A 17,740-nucleotide genomic window follows, 5' to 3' on the forward strand; every position below is an offset into this window, starting at 1 on the left:
CTTAATCAGTTTCCTGTACAGTCAGTAATACTATATTTAACAGACCTAACAATTGTGTGACCTAGGAGTACATTAGAACTGCTTGTAGAACTGTTATCTTGGGCATATTTTTAAAAGAAAGAAGACTTTTTTATTTCTTTTTCTATTTTTTTACCAGTGGAGTTTAATAATTTTCAGTAAACATTTGTATATGTAGGTTGATGGCTTTTAATAGAAGCTGTATTGTGTCAAGGAAAATTAGGTTTCCCACTTCTTGCTGTTCTTCCCTCCCCCCCCTTCAAAAAAAAAAACCCGATTAAGTAGAAAGAGGTAAAGATAATACAGGAAAGTCACAAAACTTCAAGGGTCTGGTTTAAAGCCACAAAATCCATGGAATGCACTGAAGAGTGAATCTGTGTCCTTCCTTTTCTCCCTTTTGTGCCTAGGTGGTGGTCCAGGGGGTTAGATTACAACATGTGCTCCAACAGCTAGGCACGAGTCCTAAGTCTGTATTTCCTGAGCTTTGTGGATTTAAATCATGTAGTTAAATTTTTGTGTTTTTTTTTTTCTTCTTCTTTTTTTGGACATGACTTTTTAAGAGAGATCGTGGATGTTGGGATACAACTAGATTCAAGATGCTCACTATAAAAGCATCACAGCCTTTGCCTCCGGTTTAACAAACTTAAAAACAAACCAACCCGTGGAAATATTGAATGATTTCGCTCCCCCTGCCTTCTCCCTTTTTATTAATCGTATTATATTCTGGTAACACCCAGACAAGAAATATTCGACTTTTCCCCTCCTCACAGGAAAAGGTGGACGTGGACTGCAGGGTATAAACCTAGACATACCTGGGGGAGGAAGACAAGAAGAGTTAAATTTAAAAAAGCCCAACGGAGATAAACGAATGTCCCCACATCTCCAAAGGAAAGTTCATCGGATTTTTATTCTAGAGATCTCATCTTCAGGATGTCAGTGAACACTTCCACTGCAGGAAAAGGTGTGGATCCAAACGCAGTTGATACTTATGACAGTGGCGATGATTGGGAAATCGGGGTTGGGAATTTAATAATCGATTTGGACGCCGATTTGGAAAAGGACAGACAGAAATTTGAGATGAATAATTCCACGAATACCAGCAGCAGCAGCAACACCAGCTCCAAGGATTGCGGGGGTCTGGCTTCCAGTGGGGCTAATGCTACCTCAGCCTTAGCTGATGGCCTAAAATTTGCTTCTGTTCAGCCCTCTGCTCCCCAGGGGAATTCCTCTCACAAAGAGACTAGCAAATCAAAAGTGAAAAGGAGTAAAACTTCTAAGGATGCTAATAAATCTCTGCCTTCTGCTGCCTTGTATGGGATTCCTGAGATCAGCAGTGCTGGCAAGAGGCAGGAAGTCCAAGGGCGCCCTGGAGAGGCAGCTGGCATGAATTCAGCTCTGGGTCAAAGTGTGAGCAGTAACCCAAATGGCAATAACAACACCAGCAACAACAACACTATTGCCTCTTGTGGGAAAAACAAAGAGGAGAAACCAGGTAAAAACCAGGGCAGCAGAGGCTCCAAGCGGGATAAGGATGCGGGGAAATCCAGGAAGGACAAGCAGCATGACCTGCAGCAGGGCCACCCCAACGGCAGTGGGGGTGGCGGCAGCCAAGCTCCCCCTGGGCACCTGTATGGCTACGGGGCCAAGGGAGGCGGTGGTGGGAGCAGCAGCCCCTTCCACTGCGCCTCCTCCGCCGTGGGGGAGGTGAGCAAAAGTACCCCGGATTCAGGGTTAATGGGGAACTCTATTTTGGTAAAGAAGGAAGAGGAGGAGGAGGAGAGCCACAGGCGAATCAAGAAATTGAAAACAGAAAAGGTAGGACAAGCTCCTCTCCACCACCTCTCTTCTGTGTCTCCCTGTGTCTATGATAAACTTCCCACAACTGTGTGCTTGGCTCCTGTTCTCTGTTGTGTATGTGACATGCATCTGTTCTTCCTCTAAACCGAAAATCCCTGTCCCTAGGCAGAAGACACCACGTTTTGAGTGTGCTGCTTTTCCTTTTGATTTCCTCTCCCCATCCCCAGACCTGGAGAACATTTCTGTTTCGTGTTGTCTGCCTCTTTTGATTGCATTCACCTGAAAGGACAAAACCCCAAGATGACCCTGACTGAGCTGTCTCTGGTTTCAGCAGTGAGCAGCAGTGTTGGTACCAGTGGGATGGCACGTGTTGTCAGGCTGGAGGTTTGTGTGTTTGCCTAGGGGGCTGTGTAGCTCAGGCTGCACCAGTAGCAGGTCTTGGAGTTATATGTACTGACCCCTTTCTGTGACACCGGCGGATATTCGCAGCCGTTCCTCTCCCAGGCTGTAAAGGGACTCTCCCTCCCTGCTCCCTGACCCCTGCTTTGGAGTCCGGATTGTGCCTGGGAGAAGAGAGGCATCAGCAGAGACCTGGGCTCCGCCACTCCCCTTGGCGGAGATGTGGGATGCTTGTCGTACCGGGGGCTCTTGTGGTGCCCCGAGGCCCCGAAAGCTGCTGTGGAGAAGGGGAAGGAGTGAGCCAGTAGACAGGCGGTGCCTCTAGTCCTGCTGGAAGGAGGAGGCTGGGAGGAGGGGAATGCACCTTGTACTGAGCTGTGTGTGCAAAACAGCTTGCAGAACAGTGTGTCTCCTGTCTGGGGAGCTTTCTTATCTGAGCCCTGTGGGTTCTTGGATGTGAACTACTTGTTTGCCGAGTGGTTGAAATGTATGAAAGACATCAGATGGGGGTGTGTGTTTTTCTTGCTTTCTATTAATGTGTGAAGGATGCTTTCTGGAAGAATAAACGGCCTTGTGTTCTTGGGGAAGGGCGGGGGGAGAGTTCGCCTTTTGTTACTGCTCATTCAGGCAGGTTCTGGAGGCAGCAGGAGCTGTTGGGTCCAGAGGGCAGGAGGCTGCTTCTCTGGGATCTCGGGGCTGGTGTTGGCCCGGGACTACGAGGCAGATGAATTCTACAGGTTGTTACGCCACGAGACCCTAGCCTGCCTGGAAAGGAAAGCAAAAGCTACCCACCTCCAAATGAGCAGCGTCAGGGTGTTAGATTGTGACTTGATTGTCTGCTGTCGGTCTTAACTTGCCTGCTTTTACAGCTTCCCTGGGCAAAGGTTCAGTGATGGGAAAACTTTCGGGTTGGTGTTAACTGTACGGAGTGGTCTGCAAGCGTCTGGGAGGGCTGGAGGTCTCAGGGAAAAAGTTCTACCTTTTTATGACCTGTTACTGGCTTTTTATTTTTCAGTGATGTTGAAGGTTGTGTAATTTCTCAGTAGACTTTTAAGGATTAGATTTGGGTGTTTGTGACATCAAATATTTGTTAAGAAAACAAAGATAATTTCAAGGGCTCGTGTTCAAGGCAAGGAGCAAATTAAATTTCATATTGTATGCGTATTATTGCTTTTAAGATAGCATATCTACAGATGAATTTGAATGAGCCTTGTGACCTTTTCTAAATGCAGATGAGGGGAAAGAAAAGCAGATTGCTTTAATTCATAGGTATATGTTTGCACTTTGATTTATGAAAGTTGTGCTCGCTGTGGAAAAGTGTCCTAAAATCCCATGGTCTCTTTATTAACTTAGTACAGTAGGCATTTACTTTTGTTGCCAATAGTCTTCAAATTGCAGTTCTCTAATCTGCTTTAACTATCTAGATAAATTGCCCTAATCCGGTCTTCACAATGGTTGTGGTTAAAGAGTCAGAGCCATTTGATTGGATTCAGTGGCTGCTTGGAATGTGGGAGGTACTGCCCTTTCGCAACCCCCTTAGCCTTTTAATCTTCCAGCCAAATGTTCACATTCAACAATTTTGTTTAGCTGGCAATCTGAACATTTCAGTATCTCAAAGGCTGCTGTCATGGCAACAGAGATTAGAGAGTGGTGTGGTTTCTCCAGTTTTTGTGTTCTTTTCACTCTCTAGTCACACAGGAAATTGTATGAAGAATTCATACACATGGGAGTAATCGTACGTGCAATGTAAATCGGAGCATATGTAAATTAAGAGCAAACATGTATGGAGTGGTTTAGAGCCGGGAGTGCACTTTGTGTTGTAGTTGTTGCTTCTATGGGAGGTTTGGAGCTTGCATTTCCAGTAACAGCCACTGCTGTTGGCACACAGTGACTTTAATATAGGCTTCGCCCATTAGAGTCGTGCAGGGTTGGCCATTGTCTGGCACAATGATGTGCTTGCTTGCTGTCTTCAATAACATCTCCTAGCGTTTCTCTCCCTAAAGAATGTTTCCTTTATAGCCATATGATAATAATAAAGCTCCTGGCTGGCAATAGTTGCAACTTTAAACCCTGCCTGTGGTATTATTAGTGAAACTTAAATGTTTTATGCTTGTTGTTTTGGCTTTTCCCCCTAATGTTTAATAATCGTTATATATTTTTAAAGGATTTTAGATTCATTAAAGTGTTCTTGTTTTGACTATTTACACACTAGACGTGCAATGCTTGCACAAAGCACCTTTGTGTCTCTAGATGAGTGTATAATTTTCAAGCCTGCATGTTTTAATCAATTTCCAGTTGTCTTAATGTTCATGGAAGACATGTCTCATGAATTTGTATGCTTTCTTGCTAGATACAAGTGAGTTAATGCCTACCAATTCAAAATCTGAGGTTTTTTGCATGTGGTGTGGAATATAATATTGCATTTGTTTACTATTTGTGAAAAGCTTGGAGCAGATTCCGAAGAGTTGTAGTCACTGTTTAATTTTCACAGCATGCTTCAATGTCTATTTTTGGTCTATTTATTCTGTTTCCTTGCTGCAGAAAGTCATGTAAAACATGATAAATTGGATCTTATGAGGCCTAATTAAATCAATGACTGTGTTCTGCTGGCTCTTTTATGCAGAAACCGCAAGTATGTTGTAAAAGTCGCCACTCCCCTAATATGTGCATAAAGTCAAAGTATGCTGTAATTCTAAGATGTTTGAGCTATATTCGTGCAGCCCATTTTGTGGTTAAGCCACCAGTGACATGTCTGAATAAGTAGCTTTGACAGGTATGCTAACCACTCCTAAGATTTTTGGTGTTAAAACCTGTCTCCATTCTCCATTCCTCATCCACACTTTTTTTTTAGCACAGTTACTGAGGGTTTGTCAGCATGAACTCTTCCATCTTTTTTATTTGCTATGCTTTTGTAATTTTAACAGCTGTTACATTGAAAAGTGTTCAGATTATCTACACAGTTTTGCTTTGTGCATTACAGGAAGAGTTTGGGATTTAAGGACTCACTTTACTTTGAGATATGGGAAGGTTATATTTGGCATATGAAAATCTGTGTTTAAGCAGATATAGAAGAATGAAGCTACAGTCAGAGCTGTAAAAATTCTGCTTGCAGTTTTAAAATGAATCGGTCTAGTAATATTGCAGGATGGCATTTATTTCTTTTGTATTAGTTTATTGTTTTTCATTAGGACTGCATTTCACATCTGAAAGTTGTCTTCAATAAATTAACATGTTGGCTGGTATTGCTTATTTCATTCTTCATGTTTTATAGCAGGATTGAGGGTGTTTTACACTTCATCAGGAAATTCTCTGTGCATTTTACCTATTGATGTAAATCATTTAAGTGCATGCTGTGATTAATGATGCTATGGAGATATGCTTTTCATGTACTTTTCTCCCTGGCCTTGGGTGTAGTTTATTCGCTGTGAAATAAAAGGGCATGGGGGTCACTTGCTGTAATTAAAGAACAAAGTCTATTGTTGTTTGACAGCAAACTGTTTTGAAAGCTACATAAGGGATTTAGCTGTTAAAAACATTGATAACTATGGGTGTCTAACAATAAGCACAGCTCAAGGTTCTTAAAGTTCTGTAGTGTTGTCTAGTAGTGTGACAGGGCTTTTGGAGCTGGGTGAAGAGGTGGTGCCCTTTGGCCGAGGAAAGCTTCTGGCGTGAACCTGCTGACCCCGGCCAATATGTATGCCCAAGAGCTGCCATTGAATTCCTGGGCAGAGCGGGAGATAGCGCAACGCCATGGGGGCTCGTCCCGGACAGTTACACGGCCAAGTATTGCCGCTGATAAGCTTAGTCAGAACTCCTGGGGAAATATTTCACTTTGGGCATTGGTAATTTTACAATTTTAATAACTTCATAAATAGCCAGTAAAAAGGAAAGGATTGATTGTCCAGATGTCATGAGGTTAAGCGTGTTCTCCCTGTTAAAGGGCTTTGCTGCAAGATTGTTTTAATTACAGTTATATAAAGACTTGTTTTTCCAAAGTAGCATTTTATAGTCCAATAAATGAAATGTGTGTTAAAAGTGCTAAGCAAAATCTCCCGTAACCACAGAGGTGTTCAATAACCAGATTCAAGTAACGTGGAAAGTACCATCTGTTCCTAGTTTGCAACATAAAAACAGGAATTGAATAGCTGCGATTTGCTCATACTTTTTGACTCTCGTTCTTTTTTTTATTATTATTATTTTAAAAAGTTCACCTGGCACTTTATAGAAGCTTTCTGAAATGCAATAATACAGGAGAGACTGTGAAAACACATGTTCATACATACATTTAACCGGTTCCACTTTCATTTAAAGAGATTCCCAGAAGCTCAGACATTGAAGAATTTATAATAGTGAATCACCTCCTGCAGGCAAACACAATAAGGGTCAGTTCTTCAAAGATCTTACTATTTAGCTAGAACCTGAATTATTCTGTCACTTTTTCCCTGAGAGGTAAAAGAAAGAAAGAGGAGGGGAAAAAAAAGACTCTCAAAGGATAACTTTCGCAAGCTCTTATCAGTCACCTAATTTTATATGATAAAACCATTGACTAAAATTTTCCATGCAGCGACTTTTCTGCTCTTCAGAGAAGTGCTCTAGAATTGTTGATAGCTGGAAAATTATTCTTTTAAAGGTAACTTAAGTTCTGAACTGTTAGGCAATGAGATTCTTGGCTGCAGCCTATGAGCCCTGGATAAAACGCCATCCGGCCTTTGTTTGAGGTCTTTTATTGAAGCTAATGACTGGTCTTGTGCCGCCCCGAGATAAATGACATTATCTCTGAGTGGTCTGACAGGAAACAGACATGTTAATGGTGAAGCTGCGGGGAGGATCTGCTCTAGTTCTGACAAAAGAGTAAAGCTCGGACCCCTGGTTGTGATCATTAACACATAATGCATTCCTGCTTCTCCTACGAGGGCCCTGATAATTGGAAAGCTATTTTATCAACAACAACTGAAATCATAGGTCTGCAATGTGAAGTTTCTCTTGCATGCTAAAACTTGTGTGTGTGGTTTTTTTTATTGCATAAGAAATGTGTGATCTACTTTTAAAAAGGTATCAGCTCCGGGCTGCCTAATGCTGACATTTGTGGGAGATTCTGTGGCCTGCTTCCCATTAATTGAACACATCCTTTGGATGTTGAATGCAGTGTTCCCCTCCCTTTGGTCTGTGTTAGCTGTGGGATTTGCATTTGTAAAAGCAGGCTGTTTACTTCAGTGAGAGCAAGATTTGTCCTGTGCTTGCTTTGTAAAACAGGTGGATTAAAAAAAGAAAAAAGGCAGAAAAATATGCTGCCTTACATAAGCCGGTTGAGGGGACAGTGGGACATACTGGTATCCATTACAAACTAAAGACCAGACATGGTACAGGGCTTTGCAGCTCTGCTCCTGTTTCTTCCTATTAGCACTTTGCTCACCACGTCCCGTAAGTCCATAAGCGTATTCCATGCCAGCGAGCTCCAGGGTTGGCTGTTCCCCGTGGCGTGTTGTTTTTTTACGCTCCCAACTTGCTGTGGTTTCTATGGGGAGCTGCCAGATCTCAGAACGCTTGTGTACGTCCCACAGCTTTCATTTGCTACCCGGGTTGTTTCTAGACCTTGGTCCAGCTGAGAGTTAGACTGGAGGACACTTGTATGCCTCCATTTGTTAAAATCCAGGAATAGAGGTAGCAGAGCAGGTGATCTAAGACGTCCTTGAAATAATGTCAAGCATGGGGTTAATATTAAGCACAAAATTGTATCCTGGCACCTTTTTTACCCCCTCTGAAGCCACTGAGATGGCTCATGTATCCAGGAACCACACATGGGATTAAAGGCCACAGAACATGGTCTGTGAAACTCTAGATCAGAAGACTAGTCTGAATAGAGAACATAAAGAAATGGAGTTGGGAGACCTAGGCCAAATATATTTAGCATTAGAGGTTCCTTCAAAATGCCTACTGTGTCAGCAGTGTCTTGACAGGCCATACATGCATGTTTACCCCTCCAGCCATAGTCTTTGTTGTAATAGTCTTAATGAAGCTTTCTTTTCAGTTACATGCTGTGTTTCTGCAAAGTTTTGAATGATATTACCGGTATATGTCATATCTGAGCACATTTTACAAGTGTTATCAAGAATACGGTGTTGGAAATGCTAACATTTATGCTATCAGAAATACCACCTTCACTTCTAGTTTGGATAAATATAGTTATATAGTTTGGATTTCCGTGGCACACCCCTGAAGAAAGGTTAGATCATTTCCACTTACTTAGGCAGCTGTGTATATTGACTTTCTGGATGTCATTACTCAGTGTTCTGCACTTCTCAGTTATGCTGCTCATTTATATAGCTTGAACTGTATGTCGGCTACATATTCCAGATTTTTTTGCATGGTATACAATTGGGATGCCTGAATATAATCTAGCTTTAGAGTCTGCTTTGCTCTGAGCTAGGATACTTCCTGTTGGACACAGAAAGATGGTCCAACAACCAGTTTAGTCTTCCCTTAATATGCTTAGCACTGTACCAGTTTTACATTGCACTTACATAATGTCATAACATACACTCTGATATGTCATTGTATTTCCCCCAAAGTTTGGAGAGAGTATCTGGCTTCTGACCTGTGCTCTGTTTCTTGCTGAAACCTCAGATGGTGTCACGCCTGTGGAGCTGTAGACTTCAGTTGAAGGGCTGCCCACAGTTTTGCTAAAATCTTGTGTTGGTTTTAGTATGTTTACATGTCAGTGAGGTTTTGTTTATTAATAATCATAGCAATTATATTGACTTTGGGTCTTCTCTTTTTTTTTGGTCTGTACATAATGTTATCTGTTGGGTGAAAGATAGCACAATGGTGGCTCTTGAAACTTTCTGATGATAGTGTAATTACAAAATGTAAATACTTTTCTAAAAATTAGGAATGGTTATTTATATTTCTTCATTCTTTTTTCAATTTGGCAAACTTTTTTTTTCCTTTGCACACCAGAATGTTTCTGCCCAGTGAAGCTCTCTTGTGGTGTAGTGTTTAACCTAAGTGAATAATAATACAGACTACCATTTTTTACTTTGCTTAAAAATATGTTTGAAATAAGAGAATTTGAATAAAGATAATTACCAGTTTTCAAAACAGGACTTGAGGGATTTTCTTAAAATGAGATTTTTAAATCGCAGTATTTTTTTGGTTACATTCATGAAATTAAAACCGCAATTTACTGCAGGCTATGAGTAGCCATTTGGGCAAATATGAAGATCAGACTATAACTTTTCGTTGTGCTGTAGCCAAGGTTTCACTAAGCATTCTCTGTTGCGTTCTCTTTTAATTCTGACTAAATGGTCTTGGCAATTGGAACAAAGCCTTTACATTTGGATGAAAGGTTGTAAAACTATTCAGAAGGAGTTGACTGACAAGCAAGTTCTTTGTAATTTTTTCCTTTTTTTGAAAAAGAAAGCTGAAAGAAAATTCAAGGGGGTGGGAATAGATAGCTTTTCTCTGATGTTCCTGTGTGTGTGTGTGTGTGTGTACATGTACAAGTACATAAAATATATGCTTATATACAGGACCACTTAAATTTGATTAAACAGTTTGAGCGAGTGAGTAGTGTGATTTGCACGCAGTGAAACAGGATTAGTGACTGTCCATGTAGGTTTTCCATCTCATGTGCATCTGTGGTGTTTGATTGCTTTACATGTACTGTTGGCTTAAGATTTCAGTAAAAGTAAAAATGATGCATTTTGGGGAGAGATGTTTGATAATATGAATGTCTGCGTTTCCCGTAGGTAGGCAAACACTGCTAAGTCTCAAAACAAAGGGCTTAGCTTTTCCAGCATCTACCTGTAACATCCCGTGAGGCTATTCAGGTCAAAGGCAGTGTGAATTTAAAATTGAAGCTCTTTGTCTTAGTAAATTTTGAAGTAAATAAGTTGTTGGTATACCATGCTGTGTTGAATTGTCCTTTATGATAAATCTTCCTTGACCGTTATGACTTACCAGTCTTCAGAAAAATTAAATACTGAAAATTTGGTTCCTTTATCTTCTCCCATCTTCCACTCTCAGTTTTTAAGTCTTCACAGCCTAAATATTATTCCTGACCACAAACCCAGCTTGGCTGAGGTATTTCGGTCCCCTGGGAATATCCATTGTCAACTACTACCATAAGAAAAATGTGCCCGTGGGGGTGTTTCAAACATATGCCAATAGTGGTATGCGAATGCAGTTTTTACAGTTAAAAGAGGAAACTAGAATACATTGATTGTGTTTGCTTGGTATTTATAAAACACTCATATTCATGTTGTTGAAGTGTCTTGTCATGTTAACCAGGAAGCAGATGGCATTATGCCACTAAAGTATACTTTTACTTAAAGGAACTTTAGAGGTTTTGATGTGTTTTCTTTTCCTCTTATTTCCCTGATGGCTTCTTTTTATTGAAGAGTAACATGAGGAGACCTGGTAGCAATTTTATTGCTTTCCCATGACAGTTTGAAGTAATAGCTTGGTCTTTGGTTGCCAGTCAAGTTTCTACCAGTCAGCTTGATTCTGTTTTTTATCATGTGGCAGTGGATTATAAAAAAGTATATGTTTGTCATTTGCCCTCAGAAACTGGCTCTCTTTTTTTATGCTTCAATTAGCAACAGAAGACTAAGCTCCAATTGGTCACACTTTTGTAAACTCCTAGAAGTCACTTGCTTTCATCCTTCTGATGAAAGAAAGCGCCCAAGTTTAGGCTCAGTTTCCCAGGAAATTTTGAGGCACATCTGGCCTCTTTAACTGGGGACATTAGACAGTTTGATTTTGCACACTTTTAGGCTTTCACATTAGCCATTGACTTAATTCAGAGGTTTTGTTAAGGTTCCCCCTCCGCCCCCGACATAAATTCACCCTGGTCATGCGCCACCTTCATTGATGAATTTCAGCGATACTGTGCTGAACTGTGATGGAAATATGTCTCTGTGGTGCCGTAGGTGTTTGTTACGTAAGCTTAGATTTTATAGTTTTCACTACTTCCTTTCCCTCAACCGTTACAAAGAGTCAAATGCAACTTGTAACCTCCGTTCTCATAGTGCATAGGGCCAGACCAAATTATTTTTGGATTTCCTGTTACCTCCTTGGCTGATTTTTTGCGGATGGCTCATGTTAAAAGCAACAATAATGTTTGAATTGGAAGAGTTTGGTCTTTGGGTTTTCATTCTTCATGGAGAACTGTTTATTTGTGTGTGGTTCGCCACAGTACATGGATAGTACTATCAAATCTGTGCTTTATTATAGGCTTATAACAGTAGAGTAACAGCAGTAGTTGTGTATTTCTGGGTTTCATGTTCTTGCCAATTCTTCCTTTTTGGAGGAGGGAAATGAAAGTCTGTATCTCTGCAACAAAAGGTAACAGAAGCAAATTCAATTAAAAATGGACCTGATATCTGAGTTGAACTTTGTTTTGCGGCTATAAGTTTCAAATCTGATTGAGCAAATGTCCAGGGAGTTGTTTAGTTAGCCCGTTCTGAAAGTACAGCTTTAATACTCCGGGAGTATGTTGGATGTATTGAACATATTTGACATAAAATTTCACTGCCGTGGGTTTAATGTTAGGCAGCATATATTCAATTGCATTCTGTTCTGGAATTTGAGGGGAAAATATTGTAGTAATTTGAGCACAAAGAAGGTTGTTCTTCTACATCCTCTGTTACTAAAGAAAACTAAATTCATGTTCCTACCTCCTTCAACCTGGTAGTAAGGTGTAGTTTGATGTAATAAACTTAGTGTTACTAGTTGCCGTTAAAGGATAGGATTGTATAGCGTGTGTGTGTCTACATGCACACACACATGTATATCTATATAAAACTCCGCTACTGTTTTATAAATACAGCAGCTGAGATTTGGCTGATTGTCTGTATTTACATTCCATGTCCAGATCCTTTAACAGTCTTTCCTATGATGCTGCACCAGATGCCAAACACTGAAGGAGAAAGCTAGCAGCTGTTTCCATTACACCATTGGCACTTTATCCCTTACACTTTATATTCATTTTTATATTCTCCTCCAACCTTTCCCTGCTCACCCATTAAAAAAGATTTTTTTCATTCTGCCTCTGATTTGTCTGTCTGCAGGACTATGTATTATTCTTAGCTTTAAAAAAAATAGAATCTGCTTGATTTTTTTTTTCTCTTGAGAGCTTAATGCTTTGTCTCTTGCTGACAGTGAGTCTGCGGTCCTTTCTCAACTCACAGAAGTAGATCATCGCATTATGTCTGCGTAAGTCCTACTTGAAATGAGTCCAGGTTACAAAACAAGGCCCAGTATTACCAATTTGATTATTGTTATAACAGCTTGAGTCACTATGTGCTTTATATTTTTTTGCACACAGTCTGAATAGTAGCTTTTTTCATTCTTACTCTTTCCATCTCCACCATCTCTCTGAAAATAATAGTTTCATGGCTGTGTGCTGTTACTGCTGAGATATGACTGAGAACTGCATGCAGTACAGTGAAGCACATTCATTTTCATCTAGTACCCGTTTATTGCCTTGAGCACTGTAAATCTGTCAGCTCTTCACGATGCTTTCACCTCTTTCTTCATTTGCTTCAGCTTCTAGTTTGACAATGTTCCCCTGAGGCAGAATTCTAATCTGCTTCCAATTAGTTGCAAAATGTGACTCAAATTTCCACATTATGACTGCTGTTTTACTTGCACGCACACATCTAGAAACAAATTAATGCTCTTGAATATTTATTTTTTGAGCCTTTGGATTTACTTTGGGAGGAAAAGTTGCCAACTATTTTCAAATTACTTCCAAGATTTACATTTTTCCTCAAACTGTAATATTTATCACAGATTTAAAATGTCTCTTACTATTTAATTTTTAAAAAAACCTTTCCAGCTGATTGGTAATTATTGAAAATACATTGCATATGGATAAAATCTGCAAATGAACAATACTTACAATTAAAGTCAGAATAATTTGTTTATAATTACCCTATCAGTTCAGGATGGGAGGCATTTTTGTTCTGCAGGGTTAGCACTACAGATACTTTTTCACCTATGACTGTAGCTTTTCAGAAGGAGGAACATACTTTTTTGCCACCTGTCTGCCTGCCAACTATTATCTGCAACTCCATAAGCTGTCATTTATTTTGGAGGGAGGAGCTTGAGATTCATCTGGTCTTTAGTGAGTGTTAATAGATACGACTGATGAGAACATATTTATGTGTCCCCCTCTGTATGTGTCTGTGCTTGTACGTGTGTGCATACACATTGGCACATGGGTGTATCTTTCAAATACTTAAGCTGAACGGAGTTTGCAGGAGTCTCAGGTAGCATTCATACTCCGGTGAGCCGTTAGGTTAGAATTATGGCCTTTACGGTATTATATTATGCATATTATATATATAATTATGGCCTTTATGGTATTTGTTGGGGAAGAAGTGAAATTTTGAGTGGAAACTGTGGAGACCTAGACTCTAATGCACCGAGGAAGGACTGAAGGAAGGACTGAAATCTACACCCAAGTGGGAGTCTGAACCTTCAGTGCTTGTTCAGGCAAAACTGGCATCAAAGTCTCCATGACATTTCCACCTTATTACCCTTCTACCTCAATGCCCTTCCACCTCAAAGTCTGTATTGCCAATATGGCGAAATGCTGTGTATTTAATTCAAGTACACCAGTAGCTAAATTTATAGGTGCAAATCTTTAGTAGAGCTTAGCACTCTGCAGCTTGGCAGATTGATGTCAGCAGCCGTAATAGACTTTAAATAGGCTTGCAGAATTTCATTGAAAGTAAATTGCTGAAGTTGATATTGCTAAGTACCTGTCATTTCTAAATGAGATTTGCACCTGTAAATTTAGCTATTCGTTTACAATAATTCACTTATTTATAGACAGCGGTTTTTTTTAATGTATCATTATCTTTACCCATTGTAGATGGAGGTGGTAGCCTGCTGGCCCCATATTCTTTGTGTGTGCACATCTGAACAAAGGTGAATGCACACACATTTAAGGTCTTTGGGTTCACACCCTCTAACTTATTTTCCATCAAGACCAAAAACGTAAAAATAGAGACAAAGGAAAACGACCTTGATATTTCGTTTTCTCTGGGGTCATAAATGACGCTTACTGCAGAGATGAGAAACCTAACATGTCTTTATTTCTCTAAAGATTTCGCTTACTCTACTAGACTCCTGTGATTCACAGCATCGTTTTATGAGGAAACAATATTTGCAAACATTGTGAAATGCTCCAGCAGCATGACTTTTTTTTTTCCATACAACATCAAAGTCTTTGAGGTTCAGCTCTGTAGGCAGGGTGAACTGCAGTTGCTGTGATTGTCAGCTGTTAAGAAGAAAGTACACAGGCAATTAAAATTCAAGTGGAGTGTGTGCATTTTTAGCCTACTATAACTGACTTAAAGACATCTGAAGTGTTTAACCAGGCCAGCACTTAAAAAAAACACACACACGTACACACATATGTGCATACAGACACACACACACGCGGACCCCCACACATATCCACACATTATTAATTTTTCAGGCAAAAGCCACAGTGCTTCTGAGAAGCATTAAATGCTTTTGTTGATGGCTTATAGTTTTATAAACTCTAAATGAGCTTATTGCATTTTAACCAGCACTAAATAATAGAAGAACCTATGAGCCTCTGCACTGGACAGCAGCCAAGCAGGCACAGAAAGGAAAAAAAAAAAGAAAGAAATGAATGGTTTAATTGTAGAGCAAATCATTTGTTTACAGATTAAGACCTATTTGGTAGCTAAATCCTATGGACAAGGAGGTGAAAGAATGAGGCTCTAAGGTACAGGAAATGAGTGTCTGGCTTTATATTTTGTGACCAAGTTCTGCTATTTTTACCCCCTCCTGAAGCAGGGGAGGCAAGGAAAAACCGGAATTGTTCCCGGGCAGGCTGCTGGGCAAAGCGCACGTCCTTAGGAGGAACAAAAGGGTGGGAGAAGGGAAGTGTGGGTGCGCTGTGCGCTCTGCCTCGGACCCGACCACTGGCGCTGCTCCCAGCTGAGGGGCACCAGTCGGTGGCTGGAAGAGCTGCCCTGTTTTGCTTGCCTGAATTTGCAGGGGCAGAAATGCTTTTGTCAATCTGAGCAAACATAATACATTTTTTTTGAACCTGTCTCCCTGAAAGGCAGTTTGGCTTTCTCACAAAATCTTTTTTTTTTCTTCCTTTTAATGGCAAGTTGTGTAAATGGGCCTTTGTTTCAGTACCCTAATTAATTAGCGGACAGTCCAAATGGTTAAGAAGAGCTTGCGGTTCCTGCTTTATTGTTGTACAACATTTTTTTAAAGACCCAGTTACTGGTGGCCTGTGAATTTAAAGATATCGTTTTCATGAGTCATTGGTTTAAAGATCAAAGGAAAGAAAGTATTATAGCAGATGTGGAATAACCTCTACATTGAAGGTTGTTTAAGCTTTTTTTTTATTTGAACCTCCTGTTTTTCAATAATTTGCAACTTTTCAAAACTCTTAAGCTGAATTTCCTGTGACTTTTTTATTCCCCACTCATTTGCCTATTTTCCCACCATGACCACCACGAAACAGAATGTGCCAAGTCTGAATATAGAAAAAGTTTATTAGAAAAAAGTCCCATTCAGAACAACATATATTATTTATATGAAACGTCCCTATCCACACTTCCAATAGCTTGGTAGGCAAAGCCTTCTTGAAAAATGTGTCGTGATTGTTTATGTGAAAATTGGCTTTGATGTGATCAGATTATGAACCTTTTGAAGAATATGCTCGGCCTGTGTAATAAGGATTGTAAATACCCCATTTTCCATCTGCCATGGCTATTGTAACTTTGGGTGAGGGAAGGAGTGGGTATAGCTGCGGTTGGCAGGTTGTGTCTGGTCATGTGCAATCATTTTAAACTATATTTTTAGTTTAGTCCCCTTATAGTAAAGTAGACATCGAAGGTTTGTATCGCTTTAATTAACTAGGACAAGTTTACATGAAGAATAACTTGTCAATTGTTCACATCCAGTAAAGGAGTAGATAAGTTTTTAGTGTACCTCGTGCTGTATAATTGTAAGGGGACAGTAAAAATGTTAATGAGCTTCAGGTTTGGCATTTTAAAAGCTTAGCAGTGCTACCTGTGGTTTCTTTTAATATGGCTTGACTGAAATTTAGTACCACCATATAAAATATTACGCTCTCTGCTTATAGATGAACATCACAAGTAACATTGCCAGGAGCACTGCCAGGAACTTGTGCTATTAGAAATATTCCTCTCTTACAAACTGTAGTCTGCTAAATAGTTACCCTAAGAACAATATTCTTCTCAATATTCAAATATTTCAATATTTGAAAGTTATATAAGAAATGGGTCTGTTGTATGCAGTCTAATTATATGCATATCTGTGTATGCAGTATTTCCCTTTGTTTTTTCCCCTGGCAGTGAAAGGGCTATTTCCTCTGGAACATTAAACTACAGTCTGTTATCTGATATCTATTTGGTAAAAAGAGCATTGACATCATATGTTAAGTGATTGAAAGCAGTGTTCTAAGTGACCCTTGAAGAACTTTGCTTTACAGTGTGTTCTGGTATTGTGATTGTGTTCACGTTGTGCTTCAGAACTTGTATAACATAAATGGTAGAATTACAAAAGCAGCCTGTGAGAGGCATTTTGTTTTGGAAAGCGTAGTCTCAAAATGGCCATATTTTTTGCATCTAATTACAGGTTTATAGTTTCATTGTTGTTACTGCTTCTAACAGATACACAGATGGGTGGTCTTCACGCTGCATGGTAAAAATGATAGCATTGAAATAACAGACAAAGTTTCATAAAATCTTGAGACAGAATTATTCCTTTGTATATGTAGGCTAGGCTTCAGACAGCTATCAGCAGTCAAACCCACCCCAGGCTAATCGTTAGCTTTTTGATCAATGTAATCAAATACATCAACATTTGTATGTTTTCTTTATCAGTAGTACTGTGTCCAAATGCTTGATAGACTTATTGAACTTCTCTGTCTCCTTGGTAGAGTCAGAAATGATAATTAAGCAGTGTTGCCATGAATGTGGGCCTCAGTAAGTTGAAAAGGAAACTTGCCTTCTAACTGAACAATTTAAGCCCAAGAAATTATTTCATCTCAGCATTTTGCAAAATTTGATATGAGCTCAGTTTCATTTTGTACCAGGAGCCAAAGGGCTGGTCAAGTTCTGAGAAAAACAAAGGAAGTTGCTGAAATGGTTCTAACTCATTAAGATAAAAATAGCTGCGGATAATATTTATGGCAGCATAAAAGCTCTTCTGCCTTGTAGTTATGTTTAACCACTTTTAATTCTTCCAAGAAAAGCTATGCAAATGTAATATTATTTTCAGAATTGAATGGGTGTGGGGGGAGGAAAGCAGGTTAATCTGTTACGAATTTTCAGTGTCTTCCAGGAAGCAAACCTTTGAATACCTTTGAAAACCTTTAAATATAGAGGTCAAGTACGTTTTTTCTCTTGCCCCGTCAGACCTTCATGTGTATGGTCGATGGGTGTTTTCGATCAGATCTTGCCTCTGTTGCACAAACAGGCCGGTGCATTTACTCATGTGA

At 39.8% G+C, this 17,740-nt stretch overlaps 1 protein-coding gene across 7 annotated transcripts in view; it reads left to right on the forward strand.

Annotated features, from left to right (window-relative positions):
• The window catches only part of ZNF608 (zinc finger protein 608), an 86,373-nt gene that overhangs the window by 2,653 nt on the left and 65,980 nt on the right, over positions 1–17,740 (forward strand). For 3 of the 7 annotated variants that reach the window (XM_026115378.2, XM_064502753.1, XM_026115379.2), the window contains exon 2: positions 426–1,833. In XM_026115378.2, coding sequence (XP_025971163.1) covers positions 949–1,833 — 885 coding nt within the window. In that variant the 5' untranslated portion in view covers positions 426–948. The remainder of the gene's footprint in view (positions 1–425; positions 1,834–17,740) is intronic. The other 4 variants (XM_026115380.2, XM_026115381.2, XM_026115382.2 and 1 more) reach the window with 2 other exon arrangements.

This window comes from Dromaius novaehollandiae, chromosome Z, assembly GCF_036370855.1.
Source record: "Dromaius novaehollandiae isolate bDroNov1 chromosome Z, bDroNov1.hap1, whole genome shotgun sequence".
In the NCBI taxonomy this organism is placed as follows: Eukaryota; Metazoa; Chordata; class Aves; order Casuariiformes; family Dromaiidae; genus Dromaius; species Dromaius novaehollandiae.